Source organism: Sturnus vulgaris, chromosome 13 (assembly GCF_052056855.1).
Source record: "Sturnus vulgaris isolate bStuVul1 chromosome 13, bStuVul1.hap1, whole genome shotgun sequence".
Taxonomy (NCBI): domain Eukaryota; kingdom Metazoa; phylum Chordata; class Aves; order Passeriformes; family Sturnidae; genus Sturnus; species Sturnus vulgaris.
In genome coordinates, this window is record NC_142255.1 from 17,612,863 (window position 1) to 17,629,222 (window position 16,360).

Sequence of the window (16,360 nt, forward strand, 5' to 3'; positions counted from 1 at the left end):
TTAAAATTTAGTTCTACCAGCATTAATCACTTTCTCAAACCAGCTGCATGTCACGAAAGAACATTCATTAATTTATTCTTCCTCATTCATTAATTTATTCTTCTGCCATGAAAAAATGCAAATGGCACAACAAGGCCAAATGGGGCACAGAAAATGCTTAAGTGAAGATGTAAGTGCTTTGCTGCCACATAATCATATTGTCAGGGGAAAAGGTAGGAAAAGCAGGATTTGAACAGAGCAAAGAGGCCAGACTGGTTTTGTCCCAGGAATATTCACCTTCTAAATATCTTGGAAAACTATGCTGGAAAGAGTAAGAAGTGAGTTTAATCTCCCTTGCTGTGATCTTCTACTTTCTCCACTGCAGCCACAGCCTGCAGCAAGTTGCAGCACAAGAAATAACTTGGGTATTGTAAGAACAGAAAAGAAGTCATAAAAATATTTCCTTAGTCATGCTGTCTCTGGTAATATAATTCCCTGAATAGAGACCTTCAACAATACTCTCTTTAAGTATGGAAAGAGCTCTGACTTTAGTCAGCATGTGTCTTCCATCAGCTTCTCTTTTTTTTTTTTTTTTAACTTCTTTATTGTATCTTACCACAGCCACCTCCAGGTGCAGGCACACGGTGTAAAAACCTTCCTGAGTGGAAGTGTGTTTTCCATTGGACACAGAATAAACACATTGTGAGGGATTCCAAATGGAAAAAGCTTGGACACAGTCCTTGCTCATGTGTGTATCCTCCAGCTCTGTATTTCCTCCTTTCACCTGATCCCCACACCAGGGAGAGAAGGAGCTGCATTCCAAGATGAGCCTTCCACAGGGCTCCTGCTGAGGGCACTTCCCTCCCTGCTCTGCATCACCCACTGTCCATAACCCCTGCAAGTGTCTTCCTGAACACTGGAGTGTAAACACAGGTGAAAATTAGGATCCAACCCAAGTTTACACAGAATGGAGGATAAGGGGCCACTTGACTTTGAGGCAAGCCTAAAAAAATTCATGCCATCATCACAGAGAAGATGTTGAGCTGTGCCTCCAAACACTGGGGATTAAAAAAAGAAAAAAAACGAAACCAGGAGAACACAGTGAAGGTTACTGCTACCTGAGTGAAATAAATAAACAAAGTATTTAATGTGGGGGATGTAAGGACCCTGTGTATGCAGGCTTTGGATACAAGTAAAGGCAGTTAGGAAGTAGGAGGAGCAGGAGGCTGAAAAGAAGATTTAACTTGGCTGTCCTACAATGAGGTATTCTTCTCCAGTGTCTGAGTGCCAGCTTGATCTGGGAATGTCACACAGCTTCTTACAATGGGAAATACATCCTTAGTTAGCAAATTCTTGTTTGAGGTGAGAGAGAACTGAAAGGAACATTATACAGACACATCAAGAAGCAGTTTCTTCTGCATCCACTCCAAAGAAGCAGAAATACTTCAGAATAATTCCTGAACCCACAGAGCTCCAGGGCTTAGAAGGGGTTAAAATTTAATGGCTTATTTATAGCTCATACCCTGCTCAGCTAATCCATATTTGCATCACAGAGATATACCCAGAACAGCAAAACCAACATTACAGCAAACCAAAGAGTGAAAGATTGCCCAGACACTCCTCTTAGCACAGAGGTGGCTATCAAAATACCCTCCCCTGCTTCTTGGACTTACCCACAGTGTCACAAGGCTCGTCTTTGTGCACGCAGAAATCTGTCCTAGAAAGAAAAACACAACAGAAGTGAAATGTATCCTGTGCCTCCAGACTGGGAAGAAGCAGTGGTGCATGACTCACATATCATGGGTGTTGAGGTCTGGGGATTTTGAAAGGCTGCTGTGCAGTCTACACGATGACAACACAGATAGCAGCCCTGATTGCTACTGAGATTACAGGCAATTATGTTAATCAGCCCCATATACCACAGTCCAATTTAACAGAATTAAGATCCAGCACATAAAAGAGCCCTGCCTCAGCCTGTGATGTCACACTTATTCCACAACTGGATTAAAACTGAAGCTTCTTCCACAAGAGAATTGTAACAGAAAGGAGCAGAGACCCTGAGATGCACCCTAAAAGACAGTGGGAGGAGGAGATATGTAGGGCACAGCCCGAAGGCACAGAACTAATAATATGTACCCAGAAATTCTTCACTAGAATAGAAAAGAACATGAAAGAAGCAGGACTAAACAGAGAAAGACATGTTGAAATGGAAGAAGAAAGAGAATTTCAGGAATTTTCCTGGTAATGGGTAAATTTGCTTCAGCCAAACTTATTCCAGTCAGATTTGCCATGTTAGGTTTTGAATCCAACACAGAGAGGTACAAGAGACTCCATTTGGTTCCCCACATCTCATCAAGGCAGGAGAAGATACTACAGATGCCAGTGGCACCCACAAATCAACGAGGGATCCATGGATCTGTATTAAACAGAAACAGAATAAAAGCCTTGAAGCTTACCATCAAAGCACTGACACTTCATGTGAGAAGATTTTGTACATGAGATTCTTCATGACAGAAAAACAAGTGTGTGGGGAGAAAAGTGTTTTATAAATAAATTAATAGCTGGAATACATTTCAAGAAGCACTTAGACCTAAACTTTTAGGAGCTGTCTTCACCAGGGCTGCTTTGCAGTGCAATCCACAATGAAGAGGTGCTGCAGAGAAACAGCACATGTGCTAAAACATTTCAGAAGTTCCTTAACCCAAGGGAAGCTGAGGAACTGTAGTCTCTATCACCATGGCTTTCCTCACCCTGGGAGGACGCAAGAGAATCCTCTTAGTACATTTGGAATGTGCCATTAGAAATGCCTGAGTCCCCCTGGGATTTGGAGTTTAAGAGTTTGGGAGGAGGAAGATCAAAAATACTTAGAGAAAGATAAATACTTAAGAGAAATATAAAAACAGGTAAATATCAAAAGTGTTTTTTCCTTGAAGAAAGTTATGAAATGAGGGTTTATAGGAAAAGAGATTCAAGGCCCAGGACTGTGGCTGATGATTCTAGACCCTCCACACCAAACTCCTTTGAAAGCCACAAATCAAGCTGTCAAGGGCTTGGAAGGAGAGCACAAACAGCCATTACCAGCTCTTGTTCAGCACACATTGAAAACCAACCACGCTTCAGTGCAGAAAAACCATAATAACCATCAAAGTGTTAAAAAAATCAGACAGGAACCAAACAAAAATCGGAAGCTACGACCACACAGCAGCCCCAGCTTCCATTTTTCACTGCAGCCTGTGTCTGGACACCTTGGCATTCCAGCCTTCCCAAGGAAGACTGATGACAGTCTCCTGACAGAGCTGGCACCAGCACGCCTGCTCGACTTCCCAGAGCCAACTTGACAGAGGTTTATTTAAGGACTTATTATGTTATATAAACTGCTAAATCAAACAGATGCTTTTCTTGTGACAACAGATAGCTGAACTATTAGTGGATGGCAGGAGGCCACAGCTAGAAAAGCCTCTCTGCCTCTCTCTCCAGAGCCTCTCCAGCCCTGTAAATAATGCACAGAATTTCTGCTCCTCACGCTGTCCCACACCAAAAGGTGTCTGGCACTTTCTGGCAGCTCCACAGAGGAATTACCACCATGTTATTAAATAAGGGTCTGTAAATGATCCAGCACAACTTGCAGACTCTCCTACAGAGGTAGAACAACCCTTGTGTGTGAGTGCTGTGATGCTGTTTGATGAGGGAAGGTCTTGAAGAACATCAGCAGCAGAACCGAACACCACTGGCAATTCAAGTATAAAACCTGCTCAGCCCATCCTTAAAACTGTCACAAACACAAGACCAAGAGATTCCATCTTCTATTCAAATATACCTACAAAAAAACCAGGATTTAAACCATCTAGACCATTGCAAATATTTTATCCCAAAACTCTGTGCCTGAACAGAAAAGCACAACCAGACTTTTAGTCACAAACCAGGTCGGTGTGTTTCAGCCTCCTTCCAAAGGCAAGGACACACCTCATCACAAAGCCCACTGCTGAAACTCCTACATTCCTTCCCTGGCAGTCAGAGGGAAAACTCAGCATGGAAAGGTGTTAAAAATGTAAGAATGATCTGTCTCACTTGTGCCTCAGTCACACCAGTGATTTAAATGGCCCCATCCTGGCACCTGACATTGATCTGCTTTTAAAAAGGTTTCAATCACAGGTGTCTCTCTGGCACATTTTTGAGCTCAGCTGCACGGGTAATTTTGAAGAGAGAGTTTGACATGACTGATACTATAATGATACTCAACAATGCAGGAAAGACATTTTAATATTTACAGCATGTGCAAAGGTCTCTTATCACAGAGACATAGTTCTGTTAGCAGAATTTTTTACAGAGCTGTATTGAAATAAAACTCTTACTCCAGGAGCTGCAGTTCAAATCCAACATCTGAACTTACCACACAAAGTCTTGGATAAAGTCTTGGATAATACATTGAAATCACAGCTCTAGCTGTGAACCAGTTTTACTCTTCACTTTTAGCCATTGACTGAATCAAGCAGGACACAAGTTCTCACCCTGTGACCTGTGAAATTCTCAGTCATTATCATGTGTGGCACCCAGCAGAGGTTTCCATTAGCAGAGTACAACAATTCTCAAAAAAATGACAAATCGGTTGTTTTGCTCAATAAAAACAGCCAGACGAGCTCAGAACTGCTCCTACAGTCACTCTTCCATCTGGCTCCCACCAACTGGAAAAAAATACCTAACTGTGCTAAGCTAAACTCTGCAATTCAAGTCCTTCCTGTGAAAAAGAAGGACAGTAGCTGAACTGTGCAACAGGAATAAGAAGCATTCTGTTAAGTGGCCATTCCCAGCATCCTTCAAATGACATCTTTTGACCAGTCTAACCCTGCAGGGTCATAAAGCTAAAGGACAGAGGAAACTGGTACAGTCCAAAACCTGCCAAAATAAACTTTCCATATCCATAGGTACATTCAGCAGTACTATGTGCCCAGTTTCCTCCATGCACAGTGAATTCCTCCATTTGCCCATTTAATGGGAAGGCAAAGAGCTGGAGAAATGTGGAAGGGAGGATCAGGCTGCAAATGGAACAACTACACCACTGTGTCAGGAAAAAACAAGTCTTTGCTTCAAGACAGCTGTGACTCCTGTTCCTTCAGTGTTGGGACATTCTTTGCTCTGCTATCACATCACCTATAGTCCAACACTTTGGGTCAAACACCTCCAGCCAGGAGCTGGGATAACATCAGTGTGCCTGAAAGATTTCCCAGGGAATGCAAAAGACAGAGGGATCAAGAGAGAGAATGTGTTTCAAATAAGACATGCTTCTAAAATCACTAAGATACAGATTCTGCAGACAGAAGTTATTCTGGTCAGCTGCCTGTTAAAATATGAAGTACACTCCCCAAAGATGCCAGAGACCTGAATTTCTGCAAGTTCAAAACCAGAATCTGAATGAGAAAAATCTGATGATACAGAGACCACAACACTATATTCAGACCTTCAGGGCAGATTATTGCCACTATCTCCCTTATTTACTGATCTGGACAATGCATCTTATTTCACAGGCACAGCTTCTTTCTTACCTGGAACTCAGGTGGATACCATTAAAATCTCACAAGAGGGATATTTGCCACCTAAGCAATCTACTTTTGCATACAAATAAGGGCATGGGAAACATCATTTAGAGGTGAAGTTTCAAAAGGCAAGCGTGCCTTGGTGTTTCAAATGAACCCAGCCAGATTGGAACCAGAGGGATTTCTTCAGAGCTTGACCCCAAAGAATCTGTTTCTAGTCCTTAAAGCAGCTGCAGCTGCTGAAAATTCAGCTTCTGCTTTTTCTGGCGCAATTGCTTGTGCTGGACATGCTGTTGCTCCCACATCCTCTACCACTGGTCCATCTGTACAGTCTGGGGAGGGTCCAGGGACACACACACACACATTTCCAAAGCCAAGAGGAGAAAAATTCATTTCCCTGACACAGGAATGGGGCTGCTGGCTCAGAAGTCTTCCAAACAATGCAGCATCCTCCATGTGGCAGAAGCAGGATGGGTTAAGGATGACAGGACATAGCAAGAAGGAAGGAAAGACTCCCAAGTACCACTGCTGGCCTCTCCAGCAGCAAAAATGCTGCTCCTGTGCACAGCCATGTGCTCCTTGCCCAGAACCTTCTCACCAAAGCTGAATCTGGTTTCTAACCCAACCAAACCTGTCCTTTCCCAGCTATTCCCACTGCAAAACCCTGTGAATCCATTGAACAATTCCTCCTACAAATTCTTTCTACAGTTCTTCCTCAGAAGCCTGACTCCAACTCATTTAGCCTGACATTATGCATTCAGTTTTGAGAACTGCAGAGATGAAATGCTCTGCTCATTCCCCCCACCCCGTGCTCAGAGCCCATCAGAAGAGATTCTCTCTGCCTCACTTGCCATGCAGGACAACTGGATACCCAGATGAGTTTAACAAAAATGTTAGTTATTTATTTAGGCCCTGATCCAGTGGAGCACATGCTTAACTATAACCAGGATGTGACTTCAAAGGAACTATTCCCCCTGTCTAAACTGTTAAGTATCTGCACAAGTGCCTGGTGGACTGCAGTGAATACAGAGGAGGGAGCAGGGCTTGGGAGAGCTGCACACACGTCTGTGGAGGACATTTCTCAGGAACTTTGCTGGCCTCATGCCTTGCTCACCAGCTCTTTCCCTGAACACTCACCAGAATCCCATGGATAGTTTGCAGTGGGGCTGTTAACACAAATCTAACACAAGAGATTATTACAATCAGGATGGCAGTTTATGCAAAAATATGTATTTCTACTTATATTGTTGGCAGAGAAAATAAGTGAAAGAGGTGAGTAATATTGAGCTGCAATACAGATATTTCCTGTCTCAAAAAGAAGGGGGTAGGAAGTAGTGTTTTTCTAGGACAATGAGCACCCACATTACACCATAATTTTGTGCTCACTTTAATTATTCAGAGATCGCTTCTGTAAAAATGAATACTTCTTTTACATCTTAAAGGATGCAAAAAACATAAAACACCATGAATTTGCTACTCAAAATTTGTGGTAACAGTGGGGAGCTGGGACCTGCATTGTGTTGTGAGGTTGAGATCAGGTAGTTAGAGGAAAAAAGACTTTTGTCCCTACAACACCCTTCTTGCTTTATCTGGCGTGTTTGACACATCAGTAAGTTCAGAACTCCAGGGTGCAAACAATTTTTAACAAATATTTCTACAAAGATCATTTCACATCTGAAATAAATGCAGGAGTTTTCAAATACACAAACCAATCAAGAATGACACCCCTTCTCTGTCTTAGTTGTGACAGAGGGGAATTGTTAAAGTGGTTATTTCCTCAGGCAAAGAGAGAGAAAATTAATTTAGTTTATGGCATTTCTCTCCCTCTTTCATTAGCAGATAACTCCCTCCCCATGACACACTGTCTGCTCCTCTCAGACTGCTCAGCTGATTCATCTCTAATTGCACACAGAGCACCTGAGCTCAGCTGTGTTCTCAGTTCCAAACCTTCTTTCTCCTAGGAAAGAGGGCTCCCAAACCTCCCCTATTTTTCCCACTCCTACCAGCTGGTGTGAGAAAAAAGCAACCCCTGTGCTAGAGCCACATCCTGATGCTGACAGTGACACAGAACAGTGACCACGACTGTGACACTTTGGCTCAAGAGGAGAGATGCTTTTGTACAACCTTGTTAAGAATGCACAAAAATAAGATCACTTTCATCTGAGGTATCTGAGCAGCAAATGTATCATCTTTTTCTTAGATTTCTGCTTGACCAGATAACCCCACCACTGACCATGGACATTACTGGTTGAAGTAAATTGATAAACCAGACCTTCCCATACATACCTGGTGACAAAAACAGCAGCATCCACAGGAGGAGTGTCATCCCTGGCACCAGGAACCTGGTTGTTACCAAGGTATTTTGCCCCACCATATTCTTCATTTTGCCACTGACAGAAGCTCTCCAGAGATCTCTCTCCATGATGCCCAATGGACAACTTTGCCTTTGGGGGAAAAAAAAAATATATATATATACAAAAGGAGAAATATCAGTCTGTAGATAAAGCATCAGACCTCTCTGTAACAGTTAACCCCAGACAGCTTTACCAGGAAGGATAAAGAAAAGGATTCTGGTTCCTTTCACTCCCAAAGCCCCTGTACTTCCCACCTTTAACACTTCCTGGTGAAGTGGAATAGGTAACTCCTCACAGTTTGTGATCCTGAGGCCACACAAGCCCCACATCCCCTCCCACCCTGTGGGACACCACAAAGCAGTTCCCAGGAGCAGGGGAGAAAGGGGCTGGAACTCACAGGGCGATTGTGAAGCAGGACTAGTTTGGTCACTCGAATGTTGACTTTAATGCCCAGGCTTTGATGCTGGAACATGTTGTACACCTGTCAAAAAGCAAAGAAAACATCCAGAGCTTATTAGCAGAAGTACCAAAACCTAGTAATAGTTGAATAAACTAATTGTGACTAAAGTTAGACATTTTTCCTTTTAAAAATTGACAGCAAAAACTCCCCCAAATGGATTGTGCTACTACACTTAATAAAATAAAGAATTTTTAAGAGTTACTGTGAAAAGGAGAAAAGTATTCCAAAGGAACTCTAAAGATAAAGTCTCAGGAACATGGATATACATTATGAAGCATCCAACTAACATGGATCTTCAGCATTTAAATATCAGAGATATCTGAATGCAAGATGAAATAATGGTGTGTTTTAGACTTCAGGAAATAGAATGGAAAAGCAATTTCCCTCTGTTATTTTCATATCTTATATAAGAGAATAGTAATAAGGCAGCACATAATGACACAAGCCTCAGGAAATACAAAAATAGCACCGGAAACTACCTTACTACTTTCTCCAGATTTTGCATTCCAGCTCAGATACTTCACCTCATTTTTATAGGTTAGAATATAAGATCTTAATTGATCCCAGAATTTTATTCCACCCATTTCTCTGTGTACAAATGTTTTAACTAGGCAGTATCAAAAAAGGTGAGGGTTTATTTTAAAAAGGTGTAAAATGCCATGTAAAAGGCCTTGGGTGAATACTGTATCCCCTATTTAGTAAAAAAACCAACAAAATCAAGACCAGTGAAGAGAGACTCCTGACAAATGGGAGGCAGGTTTGGCCCCAGGTAAGCAATATTCCTTCCTCACAGCTCGTTTGGCTACGAGCATCACCCAGGCTCTTCTCACTTCCCACAGCAAACCTGAGACACAAGCACACCTTGCACATAAGGTTTTCAACGCTTGGTATTTTTCCTGTTTGTGCAAAGACTCAGGAATGTGCTCAGTGGAAGAGCACTCTGAAGCTCTCCAGTGTTTGGGGTTGGATTTAAGCACACACGTAAATGTTTCCTACAATTTAGGCACAGATTGCAAGACTGAGCTACTCAGTGTTTGACCCAGTGACCTTCAGCTGAGCACAATGAGCCATTTCTCTTCCCTGGGGCTGCTGTACAAGTGCACACAAGGGCTGGCACTATTTGCTTAGCCTGGGGATGTGTTGGTAGAGCAGTTCAGGCTTCTCACTACAGACCTGGGGGAGATAAACTTGACATTTGCAGAGAAGGGCTCTGACAGATGACCCCTGTGTAAGTGGAGACCTGGACATTCAGCTGGGAGGGTCAATGGGGCACCAGGCTGAGGGGCTCAACCCCTGCTGCACCACTACAGAGGCTGACAAACATTTCCCTGGGATGGATGGATGGATGGATGGATGGATGGATGGATGGATGGATGGATGGATGGATGTCTTTGGTTTCCCAGCTCTGCACTAGCTCTGGCCATCCCATGAAGTTCCCACTTATGAAATGAGAATAAATCCAGCAAACAGGTCCTCATCACTGAGCCTGCTGGGTGCTGGTGCTTGGCTTCCCATCAGAGCAGTCAAGCTGCCTTAGACTCAGCACAGACATATCCAAACACCACGAACTTCCAAAGGCTGTTTTCCCTGGCAAAACTTCCCCATTGTCACCAGCTGCTGGAGAGTTCAGGATGTCAACCTGAAAGCTGCCAGCCCTTCCTCCTCTTCTCTTGTGCTCTCTGTCCTAAGGATAACTCTGAATGCATTTTTATTCTCATCCACGAGCGATCTCAGAAGAGCTCAAGCAGCAGCAATTGGGTACTAAACCAAAAAAAAGTCACTGAGAGTGCAAGAGGCTCAACTTTGCTTGTTTACTCAAGTTTTGTTTGCTTATTTTCTTAAATGAAGCCCAAAGGAGCCCCAGACTGATGACAGTTTGTGTTGCCTAGAAGGAACATTAACCTTTCCCTCTGAGGGAGATCACCTGTTACAGGCAACACACACTTGACTTGGAGAAAATTTAATTTGCCAATTAAAATCACTTGTATATAGAGAAAAACAGATCTATTAAAACAACACCTTCCCCTCACCTCATCTTTACTCCTGCATTCCTGACTCCTTCCTCCTCACCCAGAGCCATGCAGGTGGATGGGGAATGGGGACTGTCCTCAGCCTGGAGCAGCTCTCTCTGCTCCTCTCTCCCACTTTCATCTTGTTGCAGTATGGATCCTCTCCATGGGCTGCAGTTCCCATCAGGAGAACCTGCTCCAGCACAGGCTCCTCTCCCCAGGTCACAGTGCTGGGAACAGCCACCTGCTCCACCATGGTCTCCCCACAGGCTGGAGGGCAACCTCTGCTCCAGCACCTGCAGCTCCTCATCCTCCTGCTCTGACCTGGGTACTCATATGGATTTTTTCCCCCACTTTTTTCCACTATTCAGCTTTTTTCCCCTCTTTTGAAGATGCTTTCATAGAGGCACCCCCAGCTCTCCTGACAGGCTCTGGAGGGATGGGACCATGCCTGGCACAGGACAGCTCTGGGTCTCGGCCCCACTGCCAGCTGCACCCACACACTGTCCTTTTAGAGGGAAACTTCTCTCAGATCATGGGCTTTAAGGGTAGAGGCAATCCCATGGTCAAGGCAAACAGACTTTTAAATGACTTGATAAAAAAATATGAGCCTGACACAGCTCAGGTTGCTCCTAGCTGGAGTTAAACCAGGCTGTGCCAGGCTATACCCAAAGGAAGGATCAGCACAGAATCCAGCTGAATTTAAAATAAAATAATTCAAACACATAGGTCTTTCCTGCTAAGAATGGAATTCCATCATGGCAGCAACAACCTTCTGCCTTTCTCACCCAGCCAACAAGAAAACCAAACCCCAGAGGCTCAGTGTGTCCAAGCTGTTCAACAGCACATCCAAGTGTCCACCAGCAGCACGTGCCAAGTGAGGTGGCTGGGATAACTGGTACCAGGGGATGAGGAATGCAGATGTTCTCAAGATTTCCTGCTGCACGGACAGAGACTGACTCACAGACACCTCCCTGCCCACTCCCAACACCATGGGCCACCCTTCCTCAAGCCTGCAATTGCATCACACCCTTCAGGCTGCTGTGACTACTTCCAACAGAGGAAAAGTAAAAATATTTGGGTGGTTTAGAACCTTTTAATGAAATAAGGCAGCTGGGAACAGAAGTGTCAGCTGCATGAAACTCTGCCATGGAACCAAATGCAAAGGTTACTTGTTTAGGATATCACCACAAGCAGAAGAAAGCAGCTTGGATGGAAAAGAAATGGAGGTTCTGGATTATTGGGATGAAAGGAAGAGATGGGAAAAGTGGTCAATGTGGCTGAAGTCTTGTGGGTGCCCTGCTGCAGGTGAACTTCTACACTTCTGTACTGACTTCTCTGTGAGGAGTCATCAAAAGTAGAGTGAGCTCTGGAAACAGGAGATATGGTAAAGAATCATACAAAACAGAGAGAAAAAATGGAAGGAGAAGTGCAGTAGAACAACAAGAAGAATAAAGCCTGTCTCTGGCATCTTCCCCTTCATCTGCATTTCTCTGACAGAGCTTTACTAATGCCCTAAAGAAAACAGGAAAGCTTGAAGGCTGGACCATCCTCCTCTGTTTGCATTCCTGCTGCCTTTCTTTCTCCTCACAGCCCTGACATGGAAGGGGCAGAAGAAATGCAGTTTTGGCATAAGCTGAGCAGGCCTGCCCCAGCACGCACAAAGCAAACACAGACATAAGGAATTGGGCTGAGAGAGGAACTAAACTACATCATTTTAATTTTTTTTTAATTCTCAAGAGCTTCCTCTGCAGGTGGACGGTGGGAGGGAGATGTGTGTGTTTCAGATGTTTTGGAGTTCAGAACAGCAACCCTGAGGGTAAATTGACTTTTTCTTTCCCCCTTTTTTCTTCCCTAAGCACTGCACTCAAGCAGGAGCCTTCCCATTGCCTTGGCTGCTGGATAAGGTTTGGACAGCAGAAGCCTTAGTCAGGTTACTGAGGTTGTCTTTCTCTTGTTTTGAAAAGTGCTATAGGATTTCTAACACCCACCTAAAGCCAAGCTTTCAAATTACTCCTTTTAACATTATGAAAAAGAACATATTCATAGCTCTTTATAAGATACAGTTGACATAACTCCTTCTCCCGGGGCTGCTGGAGCGAAAAGAGAAATCTGTAGACAGTGATGAAACACTCAGATCCTTTTCCCTTATGTCCCTGTTCCCATCATGAAACTTCCAGACCCGGGTAAGGGAGCTGATTATCAGTGGCAGCTCTGGAGCCTTTATGTGCCAGCCCCCAAGAGCACAGACATATAAATCCATCAATGCAAGCATGATAAAAATGATTTTATCTGCTTTTTTAACATAAAAAAAAAACCCTCACAGGGGAAATCCAAAATGAAAAACAATCTGTGGAGCGTAAAATCAGGTTTCAGAGAGTAAAACAGTATCATTCCTAAAGAACAACATAAGAATTTTCCCTCTTAATGACATCCAAAAGATCACTAACTTCAAGTTCCTGCTTGCTGCTGCAAAGGGCTTCCACAGTAATCGCATGGCTTAGCAACAGCTGCAGCAGAACTGACACACACGGCACAAACTCTCCCTCCACGCTGCACTCTCACAGAAAAAGGCAAGCTCCAAACCAAGCCATGGTTGTAATTTATTGCAAAACCCAAAAAAATATACTTAGGGGACAAAAAAAAAAAAAAAAAAACCCAACCCAACTCGGGTTTTTTTTAGGTTTTCAAACCCATAGAAAGCAGCTGTTAAATGACTATGTTGTGGTCTTGGAAATTCAGAAATTCAGACGTCTCTGTCTCTAAATGCTCAGAGGGTCAGTCTGGGTGGGACTTGGTTTGCAAAGTCAGCTCTGCACTCTGCAAGGAGCCAACATCCACAACTCACTGTACAGGGCCTGGCTGCAGTCACTCCTCATCCTCAGCAACACAATAACCACGGACAGGACTTTCCAAAAGGTCTCATCCTCATTTGTCACCATTTGAACCACTTATCTCCAGAACCATTTGAATCAATTCTCTTCAGAAAGCTGAAAACCTCAACCATGAAAACCAGACACAGCAGAGACCAGTGCAGTTCCTAGAATCTCTTTTTTCCTTTACTGGTCACTTCTTTCAGATGAAAAGCAACCACATGAGAAAACAAAAGCATAAAACTTCTGCAAGAACAGAACATCCATCCTAAGGGCTCCACATGGATGAAATGAACTGAGAAATCAGTTGCCAGACGCAGACTAACAGAATAGGTGAGCAAAATAAGTATGTTTTTAAGCTTGATTCACCACAAGGCCCTTGGGTTTGGAATTCAGAGGAAGTTCTAAACATGAACAGGAGATGCTCTCAAGCCAAAGGTGAGACAAGAACTGGAATGCAAACACTTCAACAAAGCTCAGTAACAAGGGAGTTTAATTTAGAGATCAGCACCTATATTTAAGTAGATGGTTTTGCAATTCCACAGCTCTGGTGGTATTTCTCCCTGTCCATGTTCTTCCATTCCTCATACCCAGTCCCACTGCCTTGCTAAGGCTGCAGCTGTACATGGTGGCATTTGGCAACAACTTTATCACCTTCGGAAAATCATGCTGAATCAATCACCTTGCCAGAAAACAAGAAAATATTTCTTTTTAGCAGTGGTGACTTTAAAAAAGCCAGCTCAAATCCCTGGAGCCATACTTGTTCCTACTCATACATTACAGAGCACCTTAGAGGGAAATTCTTTCACAATCTTGGAAAAATGTGTATTATAATTTCAAGTATTAGTTTAGTAAATGGACAAACCTGCACCTCTACAGTGACATTCACAAAAAAAAAGTACTTTTAATGTGAATCTATTCTCTGTTCAGGGGGATGGAACCACAGAAAAACATTAAAAACACAGCATTTGCTACATGAAGTGCTACCTGTTATTTCTGGGTTCCAAAATGGGCTTGCTGTGCTTTTTAGCTGTTATTCTAGAAGAGGGTGGTGGGGTTTTTCTCTCTAAGATTCTCATTTACCAAGGGAGCAATAAACTCGTATTTTGTAATGCTGACTTTTTTACCCTTCAGAAATTCTTGTAACATAAATAGATATTAAATACTTTAAGGCAGATCACTTTATTTAAAATGTCTATAAATATAAAAATGCATTAATAAGACCTCTTAATGCTTGTTTTGTGGTTTAACAGTAAACGTAATGGCTTACAGAGAGGAGTTAAGTTAATATACCCCTGACCAGTAATGTTCTATTTGCTTAAATGCAAGCATCCAAGCCAAAATTAACATTCTGGTTTCTTTTAGAGGCAGCCTGCCATCCTGCAGTATAGCTGAATAAGCACTGCCTAATATCATGGGGCAAATCCTATCCCCCAGCTAGCAGTCACCCAAGGCTGACAGGGAGGCAAGAAACAAAGATCCCAAGCAGTCAAGAGCTCGACTAAGGCCTCCCCAAACCACATGATTATCACTCTGAAATACCTTTTTCTGAATTATCCTTCAGCTTCTTTTCCTGGGATGAAGGTCAGCTTTCATTACACAAATGTAACATTGAAATCTCCTTTGATTTCCCTGAATTTCACCTGGTTTTATCACCACAGAATAAAGGATTTATGCAATGATGCCATCTATGTGTTTGTCTGTTATTTTTCCTCACTATCTTTTGGTCTTGCCAGTCACTCTCCAGAAGAACAACTCTCTGCTTCAGAGTCTCTCATTCAGAGACATCAAAAATGTTCCTAAGAGCGTGGGAATGTAGGTGGCCAAGGGAGAGACTCTCCCATTGCCTCTCTGAAGGCTGAGAAGCTGAAACATGAATTTAAATCCTATCAGACATCAGAAAAAAACTCACACCAGTGAGCCCCCAGGAGCAATGACTTAACAGTGGGAAGCATTTCAGCTGGACCTTGCACCTGAAGAGATGTCACATGAATGTGTTCCTCATCCAAGAGTCCTCTTCCATGTGCTCTCTCTGGTGTCTAATAAAGGGGTGAGCTCACACTACAGCATCAGAACCGAGCTTAAAAGCCCATCAGCATAATCCACTGGAAACTAACCTTCAATATTTGTTTAATACATGGGTTTAGAGAACCCAGCCCATCTATGAGCACCTCCCCACACAGATTTATTCACACCTGGCAAGCTGATGTTGCTGAGATGTTCTGCAGTACCTCAGCCTGGGCAGACAACAGGATTCAAAGACCCACAGCCATCTTTTATTTAAGACTTGGTCCATCAGTGTGTTCATCCCTAACAATCTTCACAGGCTGAAAAAGCTGCACAACACAGAGATCCCCAATATCCACAATGAAATCATTGACCTATTGGCATGAGGATCATCAAAAAAAACTGCAGAGACACAGTGGAGCCCCATCAAGTGCCAACTGTCAGAGCACACTGGGAGGCAAAATAAAAGGCAGAGGAAGGGACACAGAAAAGTAGCTCATTAATGGAAAAGACTAATCAAACTCCCTACTCAATCAGCCTCCAGGAGGGCTCCCTCACACCAATGCCTGATGAAGGAACACAAGACCTCTTAAAAAGCTGTTGTTCCATAGCTGGTTTATGCTGAGCTTCCATCTCTTCATCACTGGGAAGCATGACCAGGCAATTACTGTTCAGGACTGTTATTTTTTCCCAAGCCAATTTGCTGTTCATAAACACCAACAGAGGCACAGTGAGGAGAATGAGCTGTTCTTGGATATTACAATAGCATGGGCAAAGGAATAGGAGCTTCCTCCAAGACTTTCTTGTATAAATGCCTCTACAAGGACCCCTGCAGCCTCTAAGCAGAGTTTTCCATGTCTACATCCAATTTAGCCATTACCTCCTTATTGGCCCTGCCAACAACTGAGTGAGCATTCCCTGTGGGAGGCTTTGTGTTCCCTTATCAGCTGAGACAGAAGGCCCCACTGCAGGGACAGCTCACAAATTAACACCCACACTTCCCATGAGCCTGTAATTTCCTAAAGTTCCCCTCACTCCCAAAAGATATCCTTGGGATTTCTAGAATGATTTTCAAGCCCAATTCCATCAACTACACATAGGTATGATCAGCACCACTTTATGCAGCCCTAGAGGTCCTGGGGTGAAA

The 16,360-nt window shown here is 43.3% G+C and overlaps 1 protein-coding gene across 1 annotated transcript in view; it reads right to left on the reverse strand.

The window, feature by feature from the left end:
* ADAMTS17 (ADAM metallopeptidase with thrombospondin type 1 motif 17) overlaps positions 1–16,360 on the reverse strand; it is a 157,268-nt gene that overhangs the window by 119,545 nt on the left and 21,363 nt on the right. Inside the window, exons 5-7 of the mRNA XM_088172812.1 lie at positions 8,262–8,345; positions 7,797–7,954; positions 1,653–1,696 (exon numbers count right to left, since the gene is read on the reverse strand). Of these exons, the coding sequence (XP_088028938.1) occupies positions 1,653–1,696; positions 7,797–7,954; positions 8,262–8,345 (286 nt within the window). The remainder of the gene's footprint in view (positions 1–1,652; positions 1,697–7,796; positions 7,955–8,261; positions 8,346–16,360) is intronic.